This window comes from Lampris incognitus, chromosome 4 (assembly GCF_029633865.1).
Source record: "Lampris incognitus isolate fLamInc1 chromosome 4, fLamInc1.hap2, whole genome shotgun sequence".
NCBI classification, from domain to species: domain Eukaryota; kingdom Metazoa; phylum Chordata; class Actinopteri; order Lampriformes; family Lampridae; genus Lampris; species Lampris incognitus.
This window is the reverse complement of record NC_079214.1, coordinates 5,700,936-5,728,886: the sequence shown is the minus strand read 5'-3', so window position 1 is coordinate 5,728,886 and position 27,951 is coordinate 5,700,936. Positions and strand designations below refer to the sequence as shown.

At 47.4% G+C, this 27,951-nt stretch overlaps 1 protein-coding gene across 4 annotated transcripts in view; it reads left to right on the top strand.

Annotated features, from left to right (window-relative positions):
* Nucleotides 1-26,976, top strand: part of rnf111 (ring finger protein 111) — a 68,431-nt gene extending 41,455 nt beyond the window's left edge. Inside the window, exons 3-15 of one of the 4 annotated variants that reach the window (XM_056278089.1) lie at nucleotides 561-693; nucleotides 13,007-13,161; nucleotides 15,207-15,389; nucleotides 15,516-15,907; nucleotides 18,417-18,660; nucleotides 19,382-19,754; nucleotides 19,854-19,979; nucleotides 20,087-20,204; nucleotides 21,235-21,315; nucleotides 22,364-22,459; nucleotides 22,726-22,812; nucleotides 23,213-23,316; nucleotides 25,995-26,976. In XM_056278089.1, the coding sequence (XP_056134064.1) occupies nucleotides 561-693; nucleotides 13,007-13,161; nucleotides 15,207-15,389; nucleotides 15,516-15,907; nucleotides 18,417-18,660; nucleotides 19,382-19,754; nucleotides 19,854-19,979; nucleotides 20,087-20,204; nucleotides 21,235-21,315; nucleotides 22,364-22,459; nucleotides 22,726-22,812; nucleotides 23,213-23,316; nucleotides 25,995-26,112 (2,210 nt within the window). In that variant the 3' untranslated portion in view covers nucleotides 26,113-26,976. Of the gene's footprint in view, nucleotides 1-560; nucleotides 694-13,006; nucleotides 13,162-15,206; nucleotides 15,390-15,515; nucleotides 15,908-18,413; nucleotides 18,661-19,381; nucleotides 19,755-19,853; nucleotides 19,980-20,086; nucleotides 20,205-21,234; nucleotides 21,316-22,363; nucleotides 22,460-22,725; nucleotides 22,813-23,212; nucleotides 23,317-25,994 lie in introns of all 4 variants that reach the window. The other 3 variants (XM_056278087.1, XM_056278091.1, XM_056278090.1) reach the window with 3 other exon arrangements.
* The last annotated feature ends 975 nt before the right edge of the window (nucleotides 26,977-27,951 follow it).

Below are 27,951 nucleotides of genomic sequence, written 5' to 3'. Positions count from 1 at the left end.
GGAAGCACTGCACATGCTGTTTAGAGCTGAACAAAACATGAAAGCAGGCCATTTCCATTGTGGGGTGTGTTTGTATGTCGGCCTCTGCTCACCGTTTTATACCTTATAGTTTATTTGCACTTGTATAACACAGAAATATTTCTGCTGTGATATCAAATTAAAATATTCTGTTCTGATAATTATGAAAAGGATTAAAGGGTATGTGTGTTAAGACTTTTAAATACAAGATGGTATCGAATCAGTCAGAATCATGTGTATTGGCCATGAAGGTTTGCACAAAAATGGAATTTGACTCCAGTTTCATGGCTCTCTCTGTGTACTTAAACATAGAATAACAACACTACAACACAGCAATCTTCAGATATATACACAAGGATTGACTTGTACAGGTGAGATACGAGGTGATAAAGTGCAGTGGTGCAGAGAATATACCAGAGATGCTAAAATAGATGTTAGCAGGTTACATACATTTCTGAGGTAGATGGAAATTTGTTTTGTGTGTGTGTGTGTGTGTTTTGTTTATATTTGTGGTATAAAACTGGACTATTTGGTTTGTTCAGGTGCCCTGGATGAGGACGTTGTGGTGATTGAAGCAACTCCGGCTCCGCCTCCCCCAGTTCCCGCCAGTGAGGAGATCAACGTTACCTCCACAGATAGTGAGGTGGAGATAGTCACAGTGGGAGATGGCTTCAGGTAGGTGCTTTGATTTATCACCAGGGACAAAGATTGACGTTTGATGACATTACTAACTGGATTCTCATTATGTTGAAAGCAAATGGATAATGTTTTAATTGTTTATTTGAAAAGGTAGTTATTTTACTTATTATTTCAGGTTAAACTGAAAGCTAAATTACCGTAATGTTGATTTACTTTGACATTTAGTGTTAGATATAAAATTAACCGTTAGATAGTTGCAGCCACGTAATTGTATGGGGTTTTTCAAACTGTGGCTATAAGGTAATATGTTGGAGTAGTAAGTGCTGTGCCGGCTTTATGAAAGATCCAGTCAGTGGCTAGAGTTATATAGACTTGATCTGCTGGTTTGTTTTGCCAATATCGGTTATTCAACCTTATGATTCAGTAGAAAAAATGAATTCGACTGTCCTTGGAACAGCCTGTGGAGATTTGGTTTGACGTTCACTTCTTATCATCATTTTACTGGTTACACTTCATATTTTATCAGTTATACAATACACACATTTCTAGAAGTTGTATGTTTGCTGAAAATCTCCTTGTAGTAGTCTTTTCTGCAGTGGTGGTGCAGTGGTTTGCGCGGTCACCTCACAGTAAGAAGGTCCTGGGTTCGAGCCCTGGGGTAGTCCAACCTTGGGGGTCGTCCTCTGTGTGGAGTTTGCACGTTCTCCTCGTGTCTGCGTGGGTTTCCTCTGGGGGCTCTGGTTTCCTCCCACAGTCCAAAGACATGTAGGTCAGGTGAATCGGCCGTACTAAATTGTCCCTCAGTGTGAATGTATGTGTGTGTGTGTCGGCCCTGTGATGGTCTAGCGGCCTGTCCAGGCTGTCTCTCTGCCTGCTGCCCGATGACTGCTGGGATAGGCTTCAGCCTCCCCGCGACCCTGAGTAAGGATAAGCGGTTTTAATAATGTATGGATAGTCTTTTCTGCAGCATTGTCTATTAACAATCCAAAGAGGACAAGTTTAATTTTTGTTGTGCCTTTAGTGCCTGTTTTGTATGAGCAGACTGCTTTTCATTGATGCAGTTTGATATAACCAGACCTGCTTTTTAATGTGTTAATCATAGTCTGCAGTAATGCGGACGTTGTACTGGACCGTTGTGGTGATGAGGGAGCTGAGCTGGAAGGCAAAGCTCTCAATTTACCAGTCAATCTTCGTTCCAACCCTCACCTATGGTCATGAGCTTTGGGTAGTGACCAAAAGGGTGAGATCGCGGATACAAGTGGCTGAAGTGAGTTTCCTCCATAAGGTGTCTGGGCTCAGCCTTAGAGATAGGGTGAGGAGCTCGGACATTCGGAGGGAGCTCGGAGTAGAGCCGCTGCTTCGCGTCGAAAGGAGCCAGTTGAGGTGGTTTGGGCATCTGATTAGGATGCCTCCTGGGCGCCTTCCTTTGGAGGTTTACTGAGCATGGCCAACTGGAAGTAGAGCCCGGGGTAGATCCAGAACTCACTGAAGGGACTACATGTCCAGTCTGGCCTGGGAACGCCTTGGGATCCCCCAGGAGGAGCTGGAGGGCGTTGCTGGGGAGAGGGATGCCTGGAGTGCCCTATTTAGCTTGCTGCCACTGCGACCCGACCCCGGAGAAGCGAATGAGTGAATGAATGTGTTAATGTTGCAGATGTATCTGATGTAGCTTCCAGACATTAAGTCTTCCTGGTCTCGCGGTATTCGGGCAGCAGGGTGTTTGCTCCAGTGGTCCTTATCTGGGGCGGCAAGCATATGACCAAATCTCAGGCGTTGGAACAACAAAAAAAGTTGAATATGTCGTGAAGCTTGACCTGCCAGTGTTTGAACCCGGAGATCGTCCAATCTGTTGGTACCTCATTAATGGCTCTTGCTACCACATCCTTCAGTTCCTTTACATATATTGATCATTGTAAAGTCCTGGCTTGATGAGGCAACTCCAGCAGGCTTTCATTATATCTTTAATGACCAGTCATGTAGCATTGGTCCTCCTTCATCTGACCACCAACAGCCCCTTCCCTGTGGACTGCAAGACCAAACTGATTTTGATATGTTCAGTGAGCAGTTCACCAGGTTGAGCCTTGGTTTGTCTTTTTGATTTCTGAAGGCTGAAACATTAGACTAAAGATGTCTGCTTTTTCCAGGGTGGGGTCCTCTATGTGAAATCTAAAGTTAGTCAGAGCTGTTCTCACTCTTGAGCTCTCAGGGCGGGTGTGACTCATCCTAAGACTGTGTGGATATGTGCATGTTGAGTGTGCACGACCGGGCTGTGCACTGTGTGTGGAATGCGAAGCGTGGGGGTAGAAATGTTTCTTTTCTTGACCGTGGGAAGGGGATAATCTCAGGGAAATCAGCGACCTGTTGCTAAGGTCAGATAGAAAGTCAGTTTAATGAGAATTGAAACGCTCAGGAACCAGGTTACTGGTTTCTAATGAAGATGTGAGCCAGGGTTCAAGGATGAGAGGGTAACTGGGGTTGTGGGGGAGCGTGGCGAAATCCTGTGTATTTGCTTTGCTCATGGGTTCCATAGCGCTCCTTACATCAGCCAGAGAAAACTAGCATAGAGGAACTGCATGCCTGGTTGTTTATAGCAGTGAGGCCATGTCCCCCTGCAAAGGGGCCGTCTCATCTGATCTGAGCCCTCTCCATGCCTCTCCACTCAACTGACTAGAAACACCAGACACAAAGCCAACTGCCTGCCTGGCAGCAAAAGCTCTTTATTCAGCCTGTCTCGGTCTATACCTGGACTGAGCGATGTCATGAGCCAGATAAAGCCTTTTGGATGGTCAACAAGATGTTTACTCAAAGTCTGAAGAGGTGGAACTTGACAGTCTTTAGAAAAATGTCAGAGGCCCTCTGATACAGTGAGTTAAACATGGTTATAGGCAAAGGTTAAAAACCACACGGCAAGTTTTCATCTCCAGGTTAATCTTGGTCAGGGTAGTCAGTAGGAAGCTGAAAACGGGCATGTATGTCTTACCCCCACAGACCGTATCATGGGTTAAAAGGATAGTTCAGTTTCCAGAGTTTTCATTCACCATGTGTCCTGGCGCATATAGAGCCAGTTAAACTAATGGATACCTTGTTTATTTCTGTGTATGCATTTAAAAGGAACCTTGAATGGTGAGTTTATTCTAGCTTAGCTCAATTACTGGCTGTCAACCGAGATCTTCTACAGCGGGAGATGACAGATACGTGTATTAAATACAGCCCTTTATAAAATAGTCCAAAACTTTAATCTAATTTATAGGATATTGTATATACCTATGAAAATGTAGGTTAAGAAAAATTGCTACCCGGGGATCGCTGGTTCGAATCCCTGTGTTACCTCCGGCTTGGTCAGGCGTCCCTACAGACACAATTGGCTGTGTCTGCAAGGTGGGAAGCCGGATGTGGGTATGTGTCCTGGTCGCTGCACTAGTGTCTCCTCTGGTTGGTCAGGGCGCCTGTTCGGGGGGGAGGGGGAACTGGGGGGAATAGTGTGATCCTCCCACACGCTACGTCCCCCTGGTGAAACGCCTCACTGTCAGGTGAAAAGAAGCGGCTGGTGACTCCACATGTATGGGAGGAGGCATGTGGTAGTCTGCAGCCCTCCCTGGATCAGCAGAGGGGAGGCAGCAGCGACTGGGACGGCTTGGAAAAATAGGGTAATTGGCCAAGTACAATTGGGGAGAAAAAAGGGGGGAAAATTTAAAAAAAAAAAAAAAGAAGGAAAAAAAGAATTGCTACCACTAGGCTAGCCGGTAAAAAGTTTAAAGAATCAGCTTCGGAGTAGGCATATTTCCCTTCATTTGAGAGGAGCTGCAGATGATCTTGGTGGGCATTCAGCAGTTGAGTAAATCTAGGCCAGACTCAGCATTCGACATACCTTCAAACTGCACACAGAGACGTATAAAAGGTGTCCGTGAGTTTGTCTGACTCGGTCTTAGTAGGACACAGTAGAAACCCTGGAAACATAACTATCCCACCATGGTGGCGCAGTGTTTAGCACGGTCGCCTCACAGCAGGAAGGTCCTGGGTTCGAGCCCTGGGGTAGTCCAACCTTGGGGGTCGTCCTTTGTGTGGAGTTTGCATGTTCTCCCCATGCTGCGTTGGTTTCCTCCGGGTGCTCCGGTTTCCTCCCACAGTCCAAAGACATGTAGGTCAGGTGAATCAGCCACACTAAATTGTCCCTAGGTATGAATGTGTGTGTGTGTGTGTGTGTGTGTGTGTGTGTGTGTGTGTGTGTGTGTGTGTGTGTGTGTGAGAGAGAGCGCCCTGTGATGGCCTGGCGGCCTGTCCAGGGTGTCTCCCCCCCTGCTGCCCAATGACTGCTGGGATAGGCTCCAGCATCCCGCGACCTTGAGAGCAGGGTAAGCGGTTTGGATAATGGATAATGACATAATTCAGCTATGTTGGACATTATTGATAATGGGAGGATGGAACGTCTGTGGACAGATGTTAAGAACCGCTGGCCTCTTCTCTTGATTATAACCTGATGGTGGATCGAGCTATCATGACTTTAACAGAGAGCAAAGAATTTATCTTGCATGTTGGCTCTTTCTATTACACTTTTTTGGATCACATGATGCATAGCTTCAGCTAGCCTACCACACGGACTTCCAACAAATCTGAAGAGGTAGTGACTTAAATCTTGGACACTGTCAGTCATATAAACATTGTCCATGGATTTTGTTTCCTTACCCTCTAGTTGCTGGAGGCTACTCAATAATTTAGTTACAGACCGAGGAATTTAGCAAAACTGAAAGTCGATAAGACTGTTACAAATATACAGATGATTCAGCCACGTTTCAAAAGACTAAGTGGTGGTCTCAAAAGACTTAAGTCGTGGTCTCTGTAGCCCCCTCCATTCATCATACCCCATCTGAGTATCAGGTTTATCCCCACTTTATCCTAATGTTATTCCTGTATATCATCCTCTCTTCCTGGTGGCTAACATGCAGCAGTCCACTGCGGAGCCTTCTGTCTGTCTGTCTGTCTATTTACCTCCCGTTCACCTTTCTCCCTCCTACTAGTCTCTCCCTGTTCTTTCTCTCTGAAGAAATTTGTCTCGAGGATGATACAGCAATGAGGGGATTGTCTTCCTGTTCCCCGACTGCCGGAGTTGTCCTGGCCTGCTGGGGAATGCAGACCGGGCCTTGCTGAAGGGGGATGGTCAGCACGGCTGGGGGGGTCAGGAGTCAGCAGGATGAACCATGGAAGCTTTGTTTATAACACAGAGGGAAGGGGGTTGTTTTGGTGTGTGTGTGCATTCGTGTGTGTGTTTTTTTTGTTTGTTTGCTGGGGTGTGTTGTGAGACTATATACACAGCATTTTTTGTGATGGGTTGTAAGGAGTTTGTGGCTAATTACCTTCCTAAAAATTCTTTTTTACACTCCCTAATTGGGAGGAAGTGGGTTGTTTTTTTGTTGTTGTTGATTTTCCCCCATTTGTCTCCCCAATTGTACTTGGCCAATCACCCCGCTCTTCCGAGCCATCCGAGTCACTGCTCCACCCCCTCTGCCAATCCGGGGAGGGGTGCAGACTGCCACATGCCTCCTCCCATACATGTGGAGTCGCCCGGTGCTTCTTTTCACCTGACGGTGAGGAGTTTCACCAGGGAGACGTAGCACGTGGGAGTATCACGCTATCCCCCCCCCCCCGGACAGGCACCCCGACCGACCAGAGGAGGCGCTAGTGCAGCGACCAGGACATATACCCACACCTGGCTTCCCACCCACAGACACGGCCAATTGTGTCTGTAGGGATGCCCGACCAAGCCGGAAGTAACACAGGGATTCGAACCGCTGATCTCCGTGTTGGTAGGCAACAGAATAGACCGCTACGCCACCCGGACGCCCTGGTTTTTTATTTTTTACTGGGTCTGTTGGAGCTGGGCGAAAGACAGTTAACGCTTAGTATCCTCAGCATCATATCATCAGTGGAAACATTCCCATTAAAATGGCTTTCACATGATGGTTACCATTCTATTGATGCTGTCTGTCTTTAAGCTCCATCTGAAACACATGTACTAAGACCAGACTCCTCAGGAATACAGCTCGAGGTTGCTCTTATAACCCACATTTTTTACAAATAAACGTGACGATTATGAAAATGTTATTTCTCAATCTATAATCTAGTTCAACATTTGAGGTGATGTATTTTCTTAGAAAGTTGTGAGATTGACCATATGATGAAGGGTAACGGTGATCATCAGTGACACCCACACAAGGACACGTTTGTGCCTACTCAGCTCAGTGCACGGTGTGTGTGTGTGTGCGTGCTTTCACTATCCTGGACGCATATTTAGTTTAGCAGTGAGGTTGGTCGTCAGAAACAGTGTGGAAAAGACAATATGTCAGTCAGAGAAAATGTAGTAAGACAACTAGCAAACGAGATGGCCACACTGCTTGGTGGGTAATTGGTTTTACATGCTGTTACAATAAATAAGCTCTTGAAAATAAACCATGGCCTCAACAAACACATTTAACATTTATATGGCCGGACGTGTGCTCTCCGCCTTGTCACCAGAAAATGTGAGGCAAATGGTGCAGTTTTCATGACACTGGAATTCTGTCTGCATTTGCAATCACAATTATTTTGACCTCTACTAACTGTGTGTGTGTGTGTGTGTGTGTGTGTGTGTGTGTGCGTGCGTGCGTGCGTGCGTGCGTGCGTGTGTGTGTGCGCGCGTGCACGTTAGCTGCTATGCTATCTTGTCAGCTGTCTTGTTAACATTCCAGCCAAGCTTTTAACAGCCCCCAAAGTCAGCCTGACCATTACCATACCATTTCAACACAACACGGTCTCTGCGTGACACTGGCTCCGCCTCTGCAACTCCCAAGTTCTAGCAGAGTCCAGAGCAGCGGTTCCAGCAGCTCACCCCACATTACCCCAGTGTCAAGCCCTTAGTGCTTCCATCAGCCCACTAGATATTTTGCTGACATTACTCGAGGGTGATGGAACCTCTGCTTTGCCAAGAAACACCTCGACCCCCCTCTAATCCCCGAGCGTCCATATTTACTGTGTACTTTTATCCTCTTGGCTGACCCCCCTAAGGGGGCCATAGTGGTAAACAGATATTTACAAAATAATCCCAGTTCTTCTTGTGGGTAATTAGGAGCCTCTCCCAAGTGGGCAGGCCTGTTCCCTGGGTACTGCCCAGAGCTGAGGAGCCCGGGCCAATTAGACCCCAACAAAGCTTTCTATGCTCCTCCATTCTACTTACTACCCTTCTAGCTTTCTGTGTATGTGTATACACTGATGAGCCAAAACATTATGACCACCTGCCTAATATGCTGTTGGTCCTCCATGTGCCACCAAAACAGCACTGACCTGCAGAGGCATGGACTCTTACAATACCCCTGAAGGTGTCTGTGGTATCTGGCACCAAAACATTAGCAGCAGATCCTTCAAGTCCTGTAAGTTGCGAGGTGGAGCTGCCGTGGATCAGACTTGTCAGTCCAGCATATCCCACAGATGCTAAATCGGATTGAGATCTGGAGAATTTGGAGGCCAGGGCAATGTCTTGAACATTTCATCATGTTCCTCAAACCATTCCCGAACAATGTGTGCATTGTGACAGGGTGCATTATCCTGCTGAAAGAGGGCCACTGCCATGAAGGGGTGTACATGGCCTGCAATGATGTTTAGGTAGGTGGCACATGTCAAACTGACGTCCACATGAATGGCTGGACCCTGGTTTTCCCAGCAGAACATTGCCCAGAGCATTACATGGCCTCAGCCGGCTTGTAGTCTTCCAACAGTGCATCCTGGTGCCACCACTTTTCCAGGTAAATGGCGCACACGTTAACAGCCATCCACATGATCTAAAAGAAAATGGGACTCATCGGACCAGGTGATCTTCTTCCACTGCTCCAAGGTCCAGTTCCGATGCTCAAGTGCCCATTGTAGGTGCTTTTGACGGTGGACAGGGGTCATCATGGGCACTCTGACTGGTCTGCAGCTACACAGCCCCATATGCAGCAGGGTGTGATGCACAATGTGTTGTGACACATTCGTCCTGTAACCACCATTAAAATGTTCTGTGAATTTGTGCCACAGTAGACCTTCTGTCGATTCAGACCAGAGGGATAGCCTTTGTTGCCCTCCTGCATCAGTGAGTCTTGGATGCCCAAAACCCTGTTGCCGGTTTGTGGTTTGTCCCTCCTCCGACCGCTATCGGTAGGTACTCATCACTGCTGACTGGGAACACCCTACAAGCCTTAGTGTTTCAGAGATGCTCTGACCCAGTCGTCCCGCCATAACAATTTTGTCCAAGTCAAAGTTGCTCAGGTCTTTACTCCGGCCCATTTCTCCTGCATTAAACATGTTGACTACGAGAACTGGTTGTTCGCTTCCCATCTGATCTACCCCGACCTTGACATGGAGCCCTTGTATGGAGTTGATCGTTATTCGGTTCACCTGTGAGTGGTCATAATGTTTTGGCTCATCAGAGAGAGAGTGTGTGTGTTTGCACGTGTGTGTGTGCGTGTAAAAGTTACCATAGTTCTTCCTTCTCTATTCCTTTACTTTCCTTTATTCATCTACTTGGTTGTAACTGGGCTTCCCCTGATCATACAGAGCAATGTGACCTCTGTGTGTATGTTGGATTTTGAGGAGTGTGTAGCTGTTGTGGGAAAATGGCGGCGCAAATTCACATTTGTGGTGGCCTCACCCAGTGCAGTGTCTTTGTCCACGTCTGTGTCTATATTTTTGTGTTTGTTTGTTGGCTGGGAGAGCTGGCGCTGGATCGGCTGCGAGAGCTTGGTCTGCTTCGTCCGGTTGCCACAGGGACCACGGCCCCTGCCTGAAGCTGCGCCCGAGGAGGAGGCACCGAGGGCGGTCTGACAGGATGCAGAAGCGGGGCAGACTAAGCTAACTGCTAGCTCATGCAGACCAGCAGTTTTGATAACACCGAGGCCGGTCTGGCGGCGGCCTCACCCGGTGTTGACTGGTGTTTTTGGTGTTGCGGTGTGGAGTGCGGGGAGGTGTTGTCAAGGGTGTCTGGCTAGGAGAGCTGGCGCTAGATCGGCTGGGAGGGCTTGGTCTGCTTCGTCCGGTTGCCACAGGGACCATGGCCCCTGCCTGGAGCTGCACCCGAGGAGGAGTCATGGAGGGCGGTCTGACAGGACGCATAATCGGGGCAGGCTAGGCTAACCGCTAGCCCATGCAGACCAGCGGTTCCAACAGCTCCCTGGCTGGCGTTTGTTCCCTTGGACAGTGATTTTTTGTTTTTTTGTTTGGTTTGGATATGTGTGTTAGCTTGAATATGTGTGTTCTTGTAGTTCTTGGATGTGTGTTTGTCTGTGTGTTGTACTGCTGTGGGAAACGGCATTTTGTTTCTCTTCATGTGCAAAAGTACATGACGTGAAATGACAAAGTGTTCCTGATTCTTGCTCACTCTCTCAGACCTTAATAAAGGTCTAGTTGTATGACAAACCCCTTTACTCCGCATGTCTACTCCAGCCACTCGACTCCTCCCCCCCTTGTCTCGTGATTCTCCACCAGGTTCTGATTTTTGCTTAAACATCAAACATTTCAGGTTTGAGCTCAGTGGAGAGAAGACTGCTGCTCCCCAGTTGTGTCTCTCCATGACAACCCGCTTTATGGCAGTCCTCTGCACAGCCTGCTTTATGGCACTGTTGGAGGGAAACACAGCTATTCCAAGGGTTGAGAGAGACAGAGAGAAAAGCGAGCGATGAAAGGGTAGAGTGATGAGAGCCCCGGAGGGAGCGAAAATTAAAAGGAGTAAAGGAGGGAGGAAGGGTTGTAGAAAAGGCAAGTGAGGTAGAGAGTGATAAGGAGAATTGAGGGATGAGGGGAGGGTGAAGGATAGAGCGTTAGGATAAAGATGGGAGGGGTTGGTGGAGGTATGGGAGGTTGGTGGAGGACTCGGAGAGGACACACTGTCCCTGCTTTCTGCAAGAGCAGCTTGTACAAGGATGGCTCCACGTGCTTGTTTTAGAGATTTAACATATATCTGTCAGCCCAACAGACAGGAAGTCAATACCCGAGCCCCATTCCCCTCTGTACACATACAGAGGGGAATGTGTGTGTGTGTGTGTGTGTGTGTGTGTGTGTGTGTGCGTTAGCTGCTATGCTATCTTGTCAGCCGTCTTGTTTACATTCCAGCCAAGCTTTCAACAGCCCTCAGTCAGTTTGGTTTGATGCTGACTGTACGCAGAAAGCAGTAAATATTAACATGCAAATTCGAATGTGTTTACACCTCATGAGTTGATCCATACCTTTTCTTTCCTGTTCCCTGTGTTAGGCTAAATGTAGTGCGTGCAATGCTTATCAGAAATAAGAGCATATGAGGGCGTCCGGGTGGTGTAGCAGTCTATTCCGTTTCCCACCAACACGGGGATTGCCGGTTCGAGTCCCCGTGTTACCTCCGGCTTGTTCGGGCGTCCCTACAGACACAACTGACTGTGTCTGGGTGGGAAGCCAGATGTGGGTATGTGTCCTGGTCGCTGCACTAGCGCCTCTTCTGGTCGGTTGGGGCGGAACTGGAGGGAATAGCGTGATCCTCCCACGCACTACGTCCCCCTGGTGAAACTCCTTACTGTCAGGTGAAAAGAAGTGGCTGGCGACTCCACATGTGGAGGAGGCATGTGGTAGTCTGCAGCCCTCCCCGGATCAGCAGAGGGGGTGGAGCAGAGACTGGGACGGCTCGGAAGAGTGGGGTAATTGGCCGGATACAATTCAGGAGAAAAAGGGGGGGGAAAGAAAGAAAAAGAAATGTAGCTATAAAAATAATTATACAACTTTGATTGTGGAGATGAATTGTTATTCAGTATTTGCATGGATGCCACTTGACGATAAGGACACAGTGCTTCTTTTACATTGTTAAAGAGATACCTGCATATAAATCCCACTTTTCCTGTTGTTGATCAATGTACGGAGTGTGGATTTGATCGATGAGACAAATGGTAGCCCTAAAATCACACTTATGGCCAGACGAGCGATATCGGTGGTCGAGTAACTGATTTCCGGTTGGTGAAAATGTGGTAACTTGCCACGTCACAAATTATCATTAGCATAGAGGGCGTGTCCGTAGCGGGACGCTATAAAAGCAGAGATGCCCCCTTTTGGCTCAGGAATACTGTATTGGCTGAGCAACATATTCGTGAGGCGAATAGTCAACTTCCAGAGAAAGAGGAATTGTCTTCCACGTCCACATCCTCAACCTCAAAGCTGCTGTCGGTGGTCTCGTCGCTCGCGTTTTCTTTTTCTTTTTTTGTAAAGTGACGACAGAGCAGGAAGGGAGCTGTCACCAGTAAATTTCTCGTTTTTCTACGGCAAGCGGTTTAGCCCCAGTGTTTAGCCCACCCAGCCACACCCACACGACCACCCTGAATTTCAGTAGCCAATAGCTATGAAATCATAAAACCACACCTACCTTCAGTTGTAATTCAAACCACCTTAGTTAAACATGTGCTCAGAAACAGCAGGAAGGTATCTCTCTAAAGGTATTAACAAGTGCTGGTCATATACAAGTTGGGAATTAAGTTTGTGGGGTTTTTTGTTTGTTTGTTGTTGTTTTTTTGTCCCTCCTTTTTGTCCCCAAATTGTATCGAGCCAATTACCCCGCTCTTCGAGCCGTCCCGGTCACTGCTCCACCCCCTCTGCCAATCCGGGGAGGGCTGCAGACTACCACGTGCCTCCTCTAATACATGTGGAGTCGCCAGCCGCTTCTTTTCACCTGACAGTGAGGAGTTTCACCAGGGTGACGTAGCACAAGGGAGGATCACACTATTCCCCCCAGTTCCCCCTCCCCTCGAACAGGCGCCCCGACCGACCAGAGTAGGCGCAAGTGCAGCTACCAGGGCACATACCCACATCCGGCTTCCCACCTGCAGACACGGCCACATGTGTCTGTAGGAACGTCCAACCAAGCCGATGGTAACACAGGGATTCGAACCAGCAATCCCTGTCTCAGTAAGCAACAGAATAGACCGCCACGCCACCTGGATGTCCACATGAAGGTTGTCTTGAGGGAAATTCACTTTCTGTATCATAACTGTGAAGAGATGAACTGAGGATGGTGGCTCATAGGTTTCTAATCATCTTTCCTCATTTTTTAAGTGGTTTTGAGATGTGGCATCACACAATCAATGACAACAGATAGCGGAATACAAAAAGAGATAAATTAAATGACAAAAAATAAGTCTGGAAGGCCAAACGGCAAAAACAGTAACACAGTCCCCATCAGTGAACACCAGTCCCATTCCAGTTCTGCTGGTGGTGTGGTGTCCTGGCCGGGCTCCCTGTTGTCATTTAATTTGAATTAATAGATGATGCATGTCAGACTATTATCATCTTGACATTGAGAGCAAAGATGTGTTTTTGTCTTGTATGTCCACAGGTCTCGCTCAGTCGGAGGTCTTGGTAGGATTTGGGCCACCAGTTGCTCCCAGAACCGACTCCAGGAGCCACGCGGACGCCACCGGCTCTCCACCGTTATCCAGCCTCTGCGGCAGAGCGCTGGCGAGGTCGTGGACCTCACCGTGGATGAGGATGGTAAGAATAACATTTAGAGTAGACCTAATTTATGCAAATTAAAGTTTTTAACGGTTTAACAGTTGAACGTTACGTCAGTTCCTCTGTTACAAAGATCAAAATGCATCAGGACTTTCCTTAGGTAAAAGTCTAGTACTCAGTCAGTAGTTTTCACAGAAAAACAGCCCTTTGTGATGCTGGGCATGATACATGTATGTGTATGTACATTGTACTGGCAATATTTAATGATGCAATATATTTTAATACACTGTCCTTATGAAACTATGCAAAAACAGTCCCCGTTCCTTATCCAGGGTTATTTGCATTTCAGAGTACGAATTAAAAACCATAAAACTTGTTGAAATGCAGCATACAGGCCTTCATTCAATTCCCGTGGTTAATGTTTTTTAATGTTGGTTTAATGATTATTTGTTATTTAGCACTTGTTCCAGTTTATTATATGTATTTATGGTCCATAAGACAACCCGGTAAGTGCAGTTCTGTCAAGTGTAGTTCATATTGAGTGCACAACCGACGTGGTCCTGACTTGAAACCTCCTCAGTTTTTATCCAAGTCTAACTGGAAGGGAAGTCTAACTGGAAGGGAAAACACATGACTGACTGGGGTTGAAGCACCAGGTGAACTGTTCCACGATAAGAATCAGGCAGAGTTTTGCATACGTTGACTGGTGTCCATCTGTGCCGTGCTCATTTACTTTAGTGTTCCTTTTCACGGCACACAAGCTCTTTCCCTTCTGAATGCACTCTGTGACCTGACGCATTGCGTCAGACCAGAGAACTTGTACGTTTTGTCCAGCGTGGTTCTCTTCACTGGCTGACGTGGCTGATGATGGAGCAGTACAACTTCATCATGCGTACGGTGTTTCAGTTTCTTTGGACAAGGAGGAGCAGTTAATGTGTTCGAAAAGCAGACGGAGTGTGTGCACCCCAGAGTTTTAATGGCTAGTAGGACACCATAGCCACAGTTCACACTCATGGATGTATTAGTAGAACTGGATACGGCACCGCCGCTCAGCCTTGCAGCCATGCAGCCATTTTTTTTCCATTGGTCACTTGCGGTATTGCAGTGAAAAATCCCCTGCGGCCCAAAAAGCATTTCCCCCATAGACCACCACTGTAAAAGAGACGCCTGTAAAACTGTTGACAGGACACCTGCAGCTATAATCATGGTCAGTTATTACTCTTTGTATTGTATATTTTCAAGCCATGGGGTTTTAATCTTTTTTAAAATGTTCCAAAGCCCAGAAAAATCTTTTTTTCTGCATGACGTCACACCTGTGTACAAGCCGTTCTCATAGCCCAGAGGCATGATGGGAGTAACACTACTGCACATATTCGGTGGGCCCCATGTAGCCGGAAGGAAGCCAGAAACTTTTTCGACGTATGCATGTACATCCATGGGCGTATGCGTCAGGCGAGCAATAGGAATGAAAAGGGCGCCATTTTTACATCCGGCATCTTCTACTATAATACATTCATGTTCACACTGGCTTCATTCTTTGCCCGCCGGCACGTCCTTCAGTATCACAAGTCAAGTCTTTGAACAAGGTTCGATTGCCTTCTGTTGAAAGCTATTTGAAAACAAATGTAAGGTGATATTGTAAAGGTAAAATAGATTTACATGCACAGCAGGTTAAAAATGCTTAAAAACAGATGATAACACTGATAGTTTTATTTGCTGAGCATAGAAAGGATCTGTCTGCATCCCAAAGGCCCATATTCTGAACGCCACTCTCCCATATGTATCTGCTCCAATACCTCAGCTATAGAAAGCTGATATTGACCAGAAATATTACCAGTGGGTAAAGAAATACTTAGATGTTAGGTTTCTCTTTCTGACCAATGAAAAATTCAAGAGAGAAAAGGAAATACTGTTAATTGTTAGTATTTTCTTTATATCAAGGACTTGTGTGCAGTCATTCTTTCATTACATTAAAACAAAAGCTCCAGAAGGGAATTCACCCTGCTGGCTTTCCAATCATTGAATGTTCTCCGTCACATATGACTGACTACTTGTTAAGCTGTTTGTTTTCTTTTCTTTCCCAGATCTCTCAGTGGTGCCTACCACCTCTGGCAGTATTCACCCTCAAACAGTCAGGTCATCCTCATCTTCATCTTCCCATCATGCCTCTACCTCAGAGCTCAATGATGCCCCTGGCCCTTCCACGAGCTGCCCTGACAGCACACACCCGCAGGGATCAAATGGCTCCACCCGCACAGCCACAGAGGGTAAGACAAGATGGGGCATGCTGAAGCTAGTCTGTTTACTGCCTCTCTGTACCTTGGGTCATTATTTCTGCCCTCAGGGTTGTCATAAAAAATGCTAACCTGCTATGTTTATCTTGCTCTGTTCAGATGACAGCAGACAGAGTTTTTCGAGCACAGCAGGAGAGAGTGGAGGGCCAGCCATGCCTAGGCTGCCCTCATGCTGTCAGCAGCACTCTCCATGTGGAGGTCCGTCCCCCGGTCACCTGCCCCTCAGCCACTCTCATTCCAGCTGCCTGCAGGCCTCCTCTTCCTCTCAGCAAACCAGCAGCTCCCAGCATGCCCACAGCCACAGCCACAGCAATGCTCACCACTTCCTCCACCACCTCCACCACCCAGCCCCACAGCCCGCAACCACCATGCCCTTCCAGGAGTCTGTCTGTCCTGTGGAGCGGCCTACTGCTCTGCCTGCACCCTGCGCTGGAGTCAGTGCCAGCAGCACCAATAGCAGCAACAGCACGGCAACCCACTTCCATGACCAGGTACGCATATGTATTGGCCATCCTCAGATGGTGTTCTGTTTTAAAGAATCCTATGTGTGATGGAAGTCAGTTTTTTTCCAGTATACAGGTCTGTAGGAAAACCTACTCAACCTCCTCCAAAATGTCTTTAATAATAATAATAATAATAATAATAATAATAATTACAAGATACCCAAAGCGCTTCACATTGAAGGTGGTAACTGACTTAAACCACCACCAATGTGTAGCACCCACGTGGGTGATTCATGGCAGCCATTTTGCACCAGAATGCTCACCACACATCAGCTTGAGGTGGAGAGGGAGGAATCATTGAGCCAATTACATGGGAGGGGGGTGATTAGGTGGCCAGATGGAGAGAGCCAGTTTGGGAATTTTGCCAGGACACCGGGGAACTCCCTACTCTTTGCGATAAGTGCTGTGGGATCTTTAATGACCACAGTGAGTCAGGACGTCGATTTAACATCTCATCCGAAGGACAGCATCTCCTACAGCACAGTGTCCCCGTCACTGCACTGGGGTTTGATATTTATTGTTTTTATTTGGCCCAGAGGGAAGACTGCCCCTTACTGGCCCTCTAACGCCACTTCTGGCAGCAACACCGTTTTTCCCAGGAGGTCTCCCATCCAAGTACAAGCCAAGCCCATACCTGCTTCGCTTCCGTCATTTGGCAGAGCCAGGGTTACCAACATGTACCCTGTACCTTTGTTGAATTACCGCCCTGCTTGAATAGTGGCTGTGTGAACTCTCTTCACCTCCTAATTTCACATCCCCAACTCAAGAGTTCCCATGCTGGGACAGAAGTCCAATGTCTAGTCATGGTTTTTTAAAACATGATATATGAATTCCAGGCCTAGACATAGACTATCATATGTTCTCCAGGCAATCAAAAGCTAATCTTCCTTCAGTAAGATCTTAAAATAAACCTTGTTGATGGAAGCCCTCCTTCTTGTTAGAAGACCTTCCATCAAGCAAATGTGGCTGCTGAATGATTTTCATTGTGCTAGTTTTAAACCTCCAGATTTGCTGCTACTCATCCTCACAGTGGGGGATGTGGTTGTATGTGTGGAAGATGAGGGTTATTTAGTCGGATAACAGCGCTTGGGTCTGCAGGTGAGGTTTGGAGCATTTCAGCATCCTCGTCTCCTCTTTTGTCTCAGAGCACAGGCTCTGTAATAATTTATGAGGGTTTGAGGCAAGTATTCAAAAAATGGGTCACATGGTTTACATGTTGAGAGGCGTAGAGCAAAGCCCCCCCCTCCTTTTAATGAGGGGTGATTGTATGGAGGAACTGTCCTCAGCTGTGCCAGCACAGTGCCTCATGAGGTGACAGGATCATATTTTATGGAACAGAGGGTTCAAAATTGTGTTCCTACTGTTTGAAACATCCCTAACAACTTCCTTGTCTATTTGTTTTAACAAGACATTGCAGTGATTCTTTTCATTGTGCAGGTACAAAGGATGCACTAAGACAGTGAAAGGCCACTTGTCCAAAGGAGAAATACAGGGACAGATTTTTTTTGTTTTGTTGTCCAGATGCCCATGTCTTGATGTGATGTAGAATTGAAGACAACATGTGCTCATGTGCCGGGTGGACTTATGTGCAATTTACGAACTGGATTACTTCCAATCCAGCAACCTTATTCCAGTCCCTGGATATTCCTAGCCCTTGACATGAGCCCCTGTTCAGTCTGTTACATGTGGAGTGGAGGTGTTTATGTTGAGGTTCAATATTTAATACCACATTTTTAACACCAACCACAACATGAGTTCATGAACTGTCGAACTGCAGCATGAGCTGTTAGTATGTACACATTTGTTTTCAGTTTATTGCACTTAATTTAAACATTTGGTGAGTCGTCCAACTTGCAAGGCCTCAGTTCTAATAAATTTGCTGTACCTCCATTTTTAAACTCTCAAAAGCTTAAAGCTTGGGCGTCCGGGTGACGTGGTGGTCTGTTCCGTTTCCTACCAACACAGGGATCACCGGTTCGAATCTCCGTGTTACCTCCGGCTTGGTAGGGCGTCCCTACAGACACAATTTGGCTGTGTCTGCGGGTGGGAAGCTGGATGGGGGTATGTATCCTGATCACCGCACTAGCGCCTCCTCTGGTCGATTGGGGCGCCTGTTCGGGGGGGGCAGGGGGGAATAGCGTGAGCCTCCCACACGCTACGTCCTCCTGGTGAAACTCCTCACCATCAGGTGAAAAGAAGTGGCTGGTGACTCCACATGTATGGGAGGAGGCATGTGGTAGTCTGCAGCCCTCCCCAGATCGGCAGAGGGGGTGGAGCAGCGACTGGGACGTCTCGGAAGAGTGGGGTGATGGGCCGCGTACAACTAGGGAGGAAAAGAAAAAACTTAAAGCTGTATGTTATTGACTGGGTATTGACCCAGTGGGTCCATTTGTCTAAAAGGGGAGCTATTCTATTAAATGTGTTGGTAAACCAATACATTTAACGTTTAGTGTTGTCTCCTCCTTTCTGTAACCCCCGTGTCTTTTCCCCTCAGCAGACTCTGCCCGTTGACCTGAGCAACAGCAGCGTACGGAGCAATGGAAGCAGTGGAGCTGGTTTCCATGGCAACACCTCGGCCTTTGACCCCTGCTGCCCAGGCTCCGCCTCCCGGCCTCCCACTTATGTTTCCCAGGCAACTCCTGGGCCCAGCCAGCCCACCGGTGTGGACTCCTTTAGCTCCTCCATGGTTGCTCAGCCCCAGTCCCAGCTGTCCTCATGTAGACATTACATGCACCCCTCCTGTGAGTCCTCTAGCTCTAGCACCGGACACGAAACATATTCATGACTGGTTTAAACCCAGTCATTATTAACAGGGAAATATCCAGCTATGATTTGAAACCTGCCTCCACGTGAGTTCTAGAAGACCACATTCTCATTTGCAAAGTGATGCAGACAGCTGTACTCCTGAAAGGCTTTGCTAGTAGTAAATCACAGAAGCTGATGTTTAATTTGGCCAGTGTGTCGGGAGCCGGAACGGTTCGTTGTTCTTTGTGCTCCTGATATATTAGTATGGCGAATGAGACAGCGTGGTGAGACTCCTGGTGGGGCTTTGGGAAGAACAATACTCACTGCTCCATCACATCACTCAAGCCATTTGTGTTTCTCTCTCCTTCCCTGCTTTACTCCTGGTGAAGAGTTAGCAGTGAGGTCCACTGAGAGATGAATCATGACAGAAATGATGAAATGAGTGTTCGCTAAAGAGATACCACGTCATTTAGACTTTTCATTTTAGCATGGAATTTTTTAAGTATTGACTCCTTGTTTAGTCTGAAGATTGTCTTGAATACATTCACTGCATAACAAGCAAATAGAATAGCCTGCCTTTGGCAGCACTGCTTTTTATCCATGAGGAATGAAAATAGTATCGTAACTGATGGAGGAAAAGTCTCAAAATGTCTGCTTATCCCTGAAAGACAATACATCTAACTAGTGTCCTTCCTGCTCTCTTTTCTTCCAACCCAGATGGCCCCCTAGCACGCTCACTGCACCATCAGCCCTCCTCCGCCTGTCCCCATTCCCATGGAAACCCCCCACCTCCCCCTGCCCCCCAGCCTCCTCCGCAGGGGGATTATGTCATCCCCCACCCAGTGCACCCGTTCCACACACCCCTGCCCTCCCACCCCTCAGGGCACACTGTGCCCACTGCCCCTCCCCCTTCCCTGCCTGCCCACCACCTCTCAGGCACCAGTGCCCCACTGGCCCAACACCTGCCCGCGGATCACCAGACCCTGCCGCACCACATGCCACCACTGGGGGCATCGGTGCAGAGGCTGCATCAGCACGAGATGCTGCAGAGGATGGAGGTCCAGCGACGCAGGCTGATGCAGCACCCCACGTGAGTGCAGAAATTGTTACTTTGCTGGTTGTGATAAGCACACCCTGTGAGGCTCTTGAAATAAAATGTTTCGTTATCGGTGCACTCCTCTCTTTCTAGACGGGCACACGAGCGCCCTCCCCCACACCCCCACAGAATGCACCCCAACTACGGCCATGGACACCACATCCACGTGCCCCAGACCATGTCTTCCCACCCTCGGCAGGCGGAGCAGCGGACGGCCTGGTCAGTGTCAGAGCTGAGAGTGTCTTGGTGTTATTTTCACCTGCGGTCAGGAGGAAAGACCACCTGATGGGGACTGACCGGTCTTTTTTTTTTAATTCTCTCCGCAGGGAGCTGGGCATCGAGGCTGGAGTTACTGTGACACCATACCCATCAGGGCACCTCCACCCCCACCTTTCACACTACCACGCTCCCCCCCGGCTGCACCACTTCCCCATCCCCTTCATGGTGAGCGGAAGACTGTGCACATATGCATATATTACCATTAATGAGGAAGAACCATTTTCATTCGGTTTCATTTATCATTTGAAGTCTGGTGTAGATTAATGATGATAGACCCTTATTTATAACATCGCTTATTTCAAGGATGGTTTGGTGAGCTACATGAATAATGCATTACCAATTAATGGTGGCTCATCAAGCGTTGCAAGGTTGCACTCAACAGATCTGGAAGCTTTGAGATCGTCAACGCACACACAGCTAGTTGACAGTTTCCAGATTCTGTGACCGATTCCATGGTCGTCTCTGGGTAAAAAGCAGCCTTTTAAGTGAGTTCATCAAAGCATCAAATTCACATCCAAACTGCTGAAGTCGGAGCACAGTTGGTATTTTCAGACTTCCTGTTTCCTGGAACATCATCCAAAGCACCAACAAGGGGGGCCATGTTTGAGTATTTCATTGGCTGTGGGTGCAGTCAAGTGCCTTCAGAATGTACCAGCTGTGATTTTTAGTGGGCTAGCTGTCACCTCATCCAGTGAACACGCAAGGCAGAGGGCTACGGTGTCACCATGATGCTTATTTAACAGCTCTGTATTCACGGCATCATGGGATTTATCAGTTGTAGAGCTCTCACAACGGTGGACACACAAAAACACCTTGACAAATGTATTATAGAACTGCATTTTTAAGTTGACTACAGTACTACATATTAAGTTTACTACATTACTACACATTTTGTTGTGGACCTCCTGTCAGTAAACATATTGTGATATTCATAAATGTTAATAAACAACAGCTGAGCTGTGATGAGACATGGCTAACAGTTATATTGCCCAGTCACTTCAGATCTGGTTAAAGTATTTAGGGCTGGAAAAAAAAAGGGGACATTTTCTATACAATGTGAATATACTTTTAGAAATCTTTTGTTAAAAGTAATATAATTTTAGTGACAATTTTCTTCCTGTATTTGTTTTTGAGTAGAACCAATTTAATTTGCAACTCCTTTAAAATTTCAAAATTCTTGTGCCTCCTCCCTCAGCACGCTGGCATATCTGAAGTGACCTACCCGCACATCCGGTACATCTCATCCCGAATGACTGGCTTTGGAAGAACCTACGAGGTAAGATTGAGGCTCAGTACATGTGAGTTACCTGCTGCTGTGTTTGTATTTGCCCCAGCAGAATGACTTCATCAGTCATGTTTAGTCCTCACCGTATGACAGATTTTGGCCCTGTTCTTGTGCTGATCTCAAGAGGGGGAGAGGGCTCCATGGTTGATGGAAAGTTAGGGTTGAATTGTCATTTAAGCTGTTATTTTCAGGCGTCTGGGTATTGTGGTGGTCTGTTCCGTTGTCTACCAATACGAGGATCACCAGTTCGAATCCCCATGTTACCGCCGGCTTGGTTGGGTGTCCCTACAGGCACAATTGGCCGTGTTTGCGGGTGGGAAGCCGGATGTGGGCATGTGTCCTGGTCACTGCACTAGCGCCTCCTCTGGTCGGTTGGGGTGCCGGGGGGAATAGCGTGATCCTCCCATGCGCTACGTCCCCCTGGTGTAACTCCTCACTGTCAGGTGAAAAGAAGCGGCTGGCGACTCCGCATGTAGTGGAGGAGGCATGTGGTAGTCTGCAGCCCTCCCCGGATCGGCAGAGGGGGTGGAGCAGCGACCGGAACGGCTTGGAAAATAGGGTAATTGGCCGGATACAACTGGGGAGAAAAGGGGGGGGTGTTACTTTCAGTTATAAATAAATGATAAATGTAGGAACTGGTTTTGTGCAGAACCATAGGATTTATGCTAACAGGCACTATCCAGTACCAGAACCATGTGACATACACTATGTATTCATACAGTTTGTGATCAGAATGCAATCACTAAATGTGTGTGTGGACAGAACAGCCTGGAGGAGTTGTGGACAGATAGAAATACAAATGTCTCAATGTTTACAAAGGAATTCATTTGTCCTGTTCAGCAACACAGTCACGTGTGTAAGAACACAACACAACTCTTGCGTCCGTCTGCAGAACCAGCATGGATGACATGTGATCTGTGCAGGTTTAAAGCAGCTCAATACCGGGCGGGAGAATTTGCATCCTCTCCCAATGCTGTCCACACACCCCCAGGTTTGCAGGTTTACCCGTGTGTCTGAGTCTGTCATCTTTTCCATTTAGGATCTGCTGCATCTAGAGGAGAGACTGGGGACTGTGAACCGCGGCGCGTCCCAGGGAACAATAGAGAGGTGCACTTACCCACACAAGTACAAAAAGGTAACTGCTCCTACCGAGGGGGTGGGGCGAGGGCCTAGTTTAACATGCACATCTGGCTTTGAACATACATATGTTTCTGCATGTCTGACAGTTTAGGCTGGGACGGAGTGCTGACGGTCTACCGTGCTCATTTAAAAGACACTTGTGTACTGCCAGCATTCAGCAGAACTGCTGTCCTGTATCGTAGATAGCAGCTGTGACAGTATTGTGAGGGGAACAAAAGATGTATCTAAATAAGCAATCTAACACCCTGCCGCCCAATACAGAAGGTGTTGGAGAGAGACATTGACCAACAGTTAACCCCCGAAGCATGGGCATCTATTGGGAAAAATATGCACCCAACCCCAGAATCGGTGAGAAATAAAAATGAACAAATCGATTTGGAAACATGTCTCTGCTCACATGTACAGTAGTTGTTGTTAGCTTTGGGCCCCCAGGGAATTCGGCTGTAGAGTAATTACTTCTGTCCTGTGGAGACAACAGACCAAGTTTTCTGTTGCCAGGACAAAATGACGGTTCTCTCTGTCCATAAAGGATAATAGTAATGATATTTTTTTTTTGTGTGTGTTTGTGTGTGTGTGTTGAAATGCTCCCTCTATACACAACAACCCCAATAGGACATCATGTACAGTTTAATTAAAGTCTTATGGAAAATATTAGAAATGCTTTAGAATGAATCCTCAAATACAATGTCTGCTGTCGAGCATCTGAACAGAGTTGTGATGTTTGTTTTTGTTTTGTTTTCATTTACAGAGGAAGCTGCATGGCAAGCAAGAGGATGATGAGGGTGCAGATGAAGACACTGAGGAGAAATGTACCATCTGTCTGTCTATACTGGAGGAAGGGGAGGACGTCAGGTAAACGCCGCCGCTCTCTTCTGCACTTTGTAGCAGTGTGTAGTTGTGTGTTCAGGCACGCCGTCATGGGCCTGCTGTGTGAACACTGACACGTGCCACACGCGAGTTGTCTCATTAACCCCACGGGAGGAAACCAAGTATTGTTTTTCTTTAAAACCCCCAAGCACAGTAATCAGTGGAAAAACCTCTCCCAGGAACCCAAAACGACTGCTCTCTGAGGACACCCTCACGTTCTAACATTCATTCTTACTTCCTGAGGGGGATTTTCTGCCCCCTGCTGGTACAAATCGAGTCATGACCACCAGGTTGGATCTGTTGAGCGCACCAAAATGATGTCCATGTAGAAAATCAACAGTTTAACATTGATTGGTCGTACAGATGGGGAAGGCTCACCTTTATTCATCACGCCTGGTTTGCTGATGGTTTATAGGCGACAGTAGCAAGAGATCATCCCGGCTTCACATTCTCACTGTACAACTTCGACTGGCTCTGTATCCGAAGTAAGATGAGCTGCTGCTTCACGTCCTGTGCAGTTACCACAGACGTTTGACACCATTACATTTTCAGTTCATATCTCTGTTTTGCAACATTTTACCATGATTTGTAGAAATGGATTTTTCTATGTTTTGATAGAACATACAAGTATTGGGGTGTCCGGGTGGCGTAGCGGTCTATTCTGTTGCATACCAACACAGGGATCGCTAGTTCGAATCCCCATGTTACTTCCAGCTTGGTCGGGCGTCCCTACAGACACAATTGGCCTTGTGTGCGGGTGGGAAGCCGGATGTGGGTGTGTGTCCTGGTCGTTGCACTAGCGTCTCCTCTGGTCGGTTGGGGCGCCTTTTCGGGGGGGAGGGGGAACTGGGGGGAATAGTGTGATCCTCCCACGCACTACGTCCCCCTGGTGAAACTCCTCACTCAGGTGAAAAGAAGCAGCTTGGAGGAGGCATAGTCTTCAGCTCTCCCTGGTTCAATAGAGAGGGTGGAGCAGCGACCGGGACGGCTCGGAAGAGTGGGGTAATTGACCAGATACAATCGGGGAGAAAAGGGGGGTAAAATAAAGACATTTTTTTTTATTCTTATGGAACTGAAAAAAAATATATATACACAAGTATTGAATAGAGCACCTTTTAGGTAAAAAATACAGTCAGCCTTGAGCAGTGTTTGTGTGGGGTCCAGAAACCCCACAAAACAAGATTGTTTTACGTAAAAATTATTGAACTAATTATTTATTATGTAATGCGATAGACATGGGCACAAGTCCATGAATACTGGGATGGCATGCAGCGCCTCACCTGCGCCCCCATCCATAGGGTTAGTGGTTGTGTCAGGAAAGGCAGCTGACTTAATGTTTTGCCAAATCGGTCCCTATGTGGATTGACAAGACCATAACGGATCGGTCGAGGCCCGCATTAACAATGGCCAGCATTGGTGCTGTGCCCTCACAGGGTCCTGATGGAAACTGTAAAATCCGCTGTGGCGACCCCAGAGAAACAGGGAACACGCTGAAAGAAGAATTAATAATTATTTCATTTTGCACTGACAAACCTGTCAGTCATTATCGTTTGCTGAAAAGCATTTGGAGCACTTTTAAAACGGAGTGATCTCTCCAGCCCGCTGATTTATTTGCAGTTTGGGGTAAAAAAAAGCAGTGAGCTGGAGTCCGCGGTGGTGTAGCGGTCTAAGCATCGACTTTGTGTCGATGCAGTTGCCCACTGGGGACCGGGGTTCGTGCCCCGGTCTCGTCAGATCCGACTATGGCCGGACTCGATGAAGCAGCGATAATTGGCAGCGCTGTCTTCGGGAGGGGGGCGGAGTCGGCTTGTGTGCGTCACATGAATGCGTCTCTGTGTGTGTCGGAAAAAGCAGTGGTTCGGCCTGGAGTCACCTTGTCACGAAAGTGGCGAGGCGACTCCTTCCAGACTGTCGGCCGGAGAGATGCAGTTGGTGAACGCATGCAGTACGAGGGTGGGTGTTTGGATTAAAATAGGGACCAATTGGCCACTAAATTGGAGGAAAAAAAATCAGAAATAAATTTAGAAAAAAAAAGCAGTGAGGTGTCCGGGTGGCGTAGCGGTCTATTCCGTTGCCTACTGACACAGGGATCTCCGGTTTGAATCCCCGTGTTACCTCCGGCTTGGTCAGCCATCCCTACAGACACAATTGGCTGTGTCTGCAGGTGGGAAGCTGGATGTGGGTATGTGTCCTGGTTGCTGCACTATTGCCTCCTCTGGTTGGTCAGGGCGCCTGTTCAGGGGGGGGGACTGGGGGAATAGCGTGATCCTTCCACGTGCTACGTCCCCCTTGGTGAAACTCCTCAGTCAGGTGAAAAGAAGCGGCTGGTGACTCCACATGTATCGGAGGAGACGTGGTAGTCTGCAGCCCTCCCTGGATCGGCAGAGGGGGTGGAGCAGTGACCAGGGTGGGGCGGAAAAGGGGGGTAATTGGCCGGATACAATTGGGGAGGAAAAAGAAAAAGCAATGAGGAAACTGCGAGGCTGTTCTCCTGTAGATGTGAAGCAGGAATTGATTGTTGTGCATGTGTGGGAGGTAGACACCGGCCATATTTGATTTAAAAAGCTGGTTTGTGTTAACGCCACACTGTGCGTTAAAGTGTGACATGCAAACACACATTTTTTATGTCTTGAATCTGCTTTCCTCTGTGTCCCTCCAACCAGACGCCTACCATGTATGCACCTCTTCCATCAGCTGTGTGTGGACCAGTGGCTCCTCACCAATAAGAAGTGCCCCATCTGCAGGGTGGACATCGAGGCACAGCTGTCTGCTGAGAGTTGATGCTGTTTTTCTAACCAGCCCTTTTGTCGAAATGTTCTTTTCGTTCGTAACCATTTTAATTTTCTCTTCAGTACTGCAGTCAACCAAAGATGGCATGAATAATACCTGCGCCGCTCTTCTACGAGAAACAAACTCAATAAACCCCAACAGAGTGCCAGCTATCACCTATTACCCCAGCTAGAGTTCTCCATTAAGGATTGGAAATTTTGTTGTATTTATAAAGCTTTTCTGTAGCTTTTACTCGTTTCCTTAGGTGTCATCGTTTTGTTCTCTGGTTTTGCGCATGTTTCCTCGCAATGCGTTTCTTTGCACATATAACGCAGGCCCGAGGTGGCCTGACAACTGCAGGTGAGGAGAGCTGCTCCGGTAAAGAAGCATTTCTGTAAACCTAATGCCTTGCTTTACTGGAATAGAATGTCAACCTCCGTTTTCAAAACGTTGCAGGATTCATTTTGCCAATCATTGTATTGATTAGTTAATGTTTAGAAGATGTGGATTGTTAGTGAAGTAAGTAAATCAAGACATTCCTGACTAGGAAAGTATCGTTAACAGATCAGCTGCTGTATTAGTGCATCCCCAGTATTTTTAGAGTGAATTAAGCTCCGATGTTCACCTCACTCCCAAAATATGCACATGCTTGGCTACCGTTACACCTCCCTCCTGCACATTCATTTTACTAAACGCAATTAAAAAAAAACTTATCTAATGTATTTTAGAGAGAAAAAAGAAAATGAATGTCACATCTGTCTCTTGACTGTTCTTTTTTTAATCCGACGATTGTTGAGGTCTGCTGAGAGTCTAGTTTGTGTTTTACAGGGATTTCCCCCCTGCGGACGGAGGGGCTGAGATGTTTAGTGGGGGGGTCCTGTGGGGGAGGTGGTGGTGGTGGGGGGTGGGGTCTTTAACCAGTGTCACATGAATCTACCGCCAGGGGTAACCTCGTCATATCGACACGTCTAATGGCGTCAGCGGCGTCCCGGATTTGAGTCGAATCCTGGTTTCTTTGTGCTGAGGGAGGTCCACAGCTCAGTTAGGACTCATTTACTTATGTTTTACTCTTACGATGCAGATGAACTTTTGAGCTACACTTTCACGTCTCTCTGGTTGTGTTTCTGCAGCAGTTTCCAGTTGTGCTGCGAGGCGAAAACTGCTCACAGTAATATTCTTGACTATTCACCTGCGTATACTTGCACAAGAGAGAAACCGACAAGGGTGCAGAAGTGAATATGACGGCATGCCGAGGCCACGCGTTTCCACTCGGGTTGATAGTTAATGAGGAAACGAGCCCTAACATTTTGATTGGAGTGTTGGAATGCAGTACTTACAGCAGGTATCCATGCATTCACTGACTTAATGGAACCAGAAACATATTCTGTGGGATTTATATTAGTTTTAAAAAATAATCTAAATAAACTTGGATAACTCTTTCTTGAGTCCTTTCCTTAATTTCATTTTTGAAATTAGGATGATTTTTTTTGGGGGGGGGGGGGTTGAAGGAAATGTTGCTTGTCTTTAAAATAGCAGACTATTACACCTTAGACCTGTAGACACCTGACTGATGTGAGCTGCACGGTGTGACTGTGTGGCAGCCATGGAACTTTTTGTCCAAATCAGACGGTGTACATGAAATGTGGTCCTGTCCCTCTTAATATTTATAAAGAAAAACTGGGCGTGGTGGCGTGGCGGTCTATTCCGTTGCCTACCAACAATCGCCGGATTGATTTCCCGTGTTACCTCCGGCTTGGTCGGGCGTCCCTACAGACACAATTGGCTGTGTCTGCGGGTGGGAAGCCGGATTTGGATACGTGTCCTGGTCACTGCACTAGCGCCTCCTCTGGT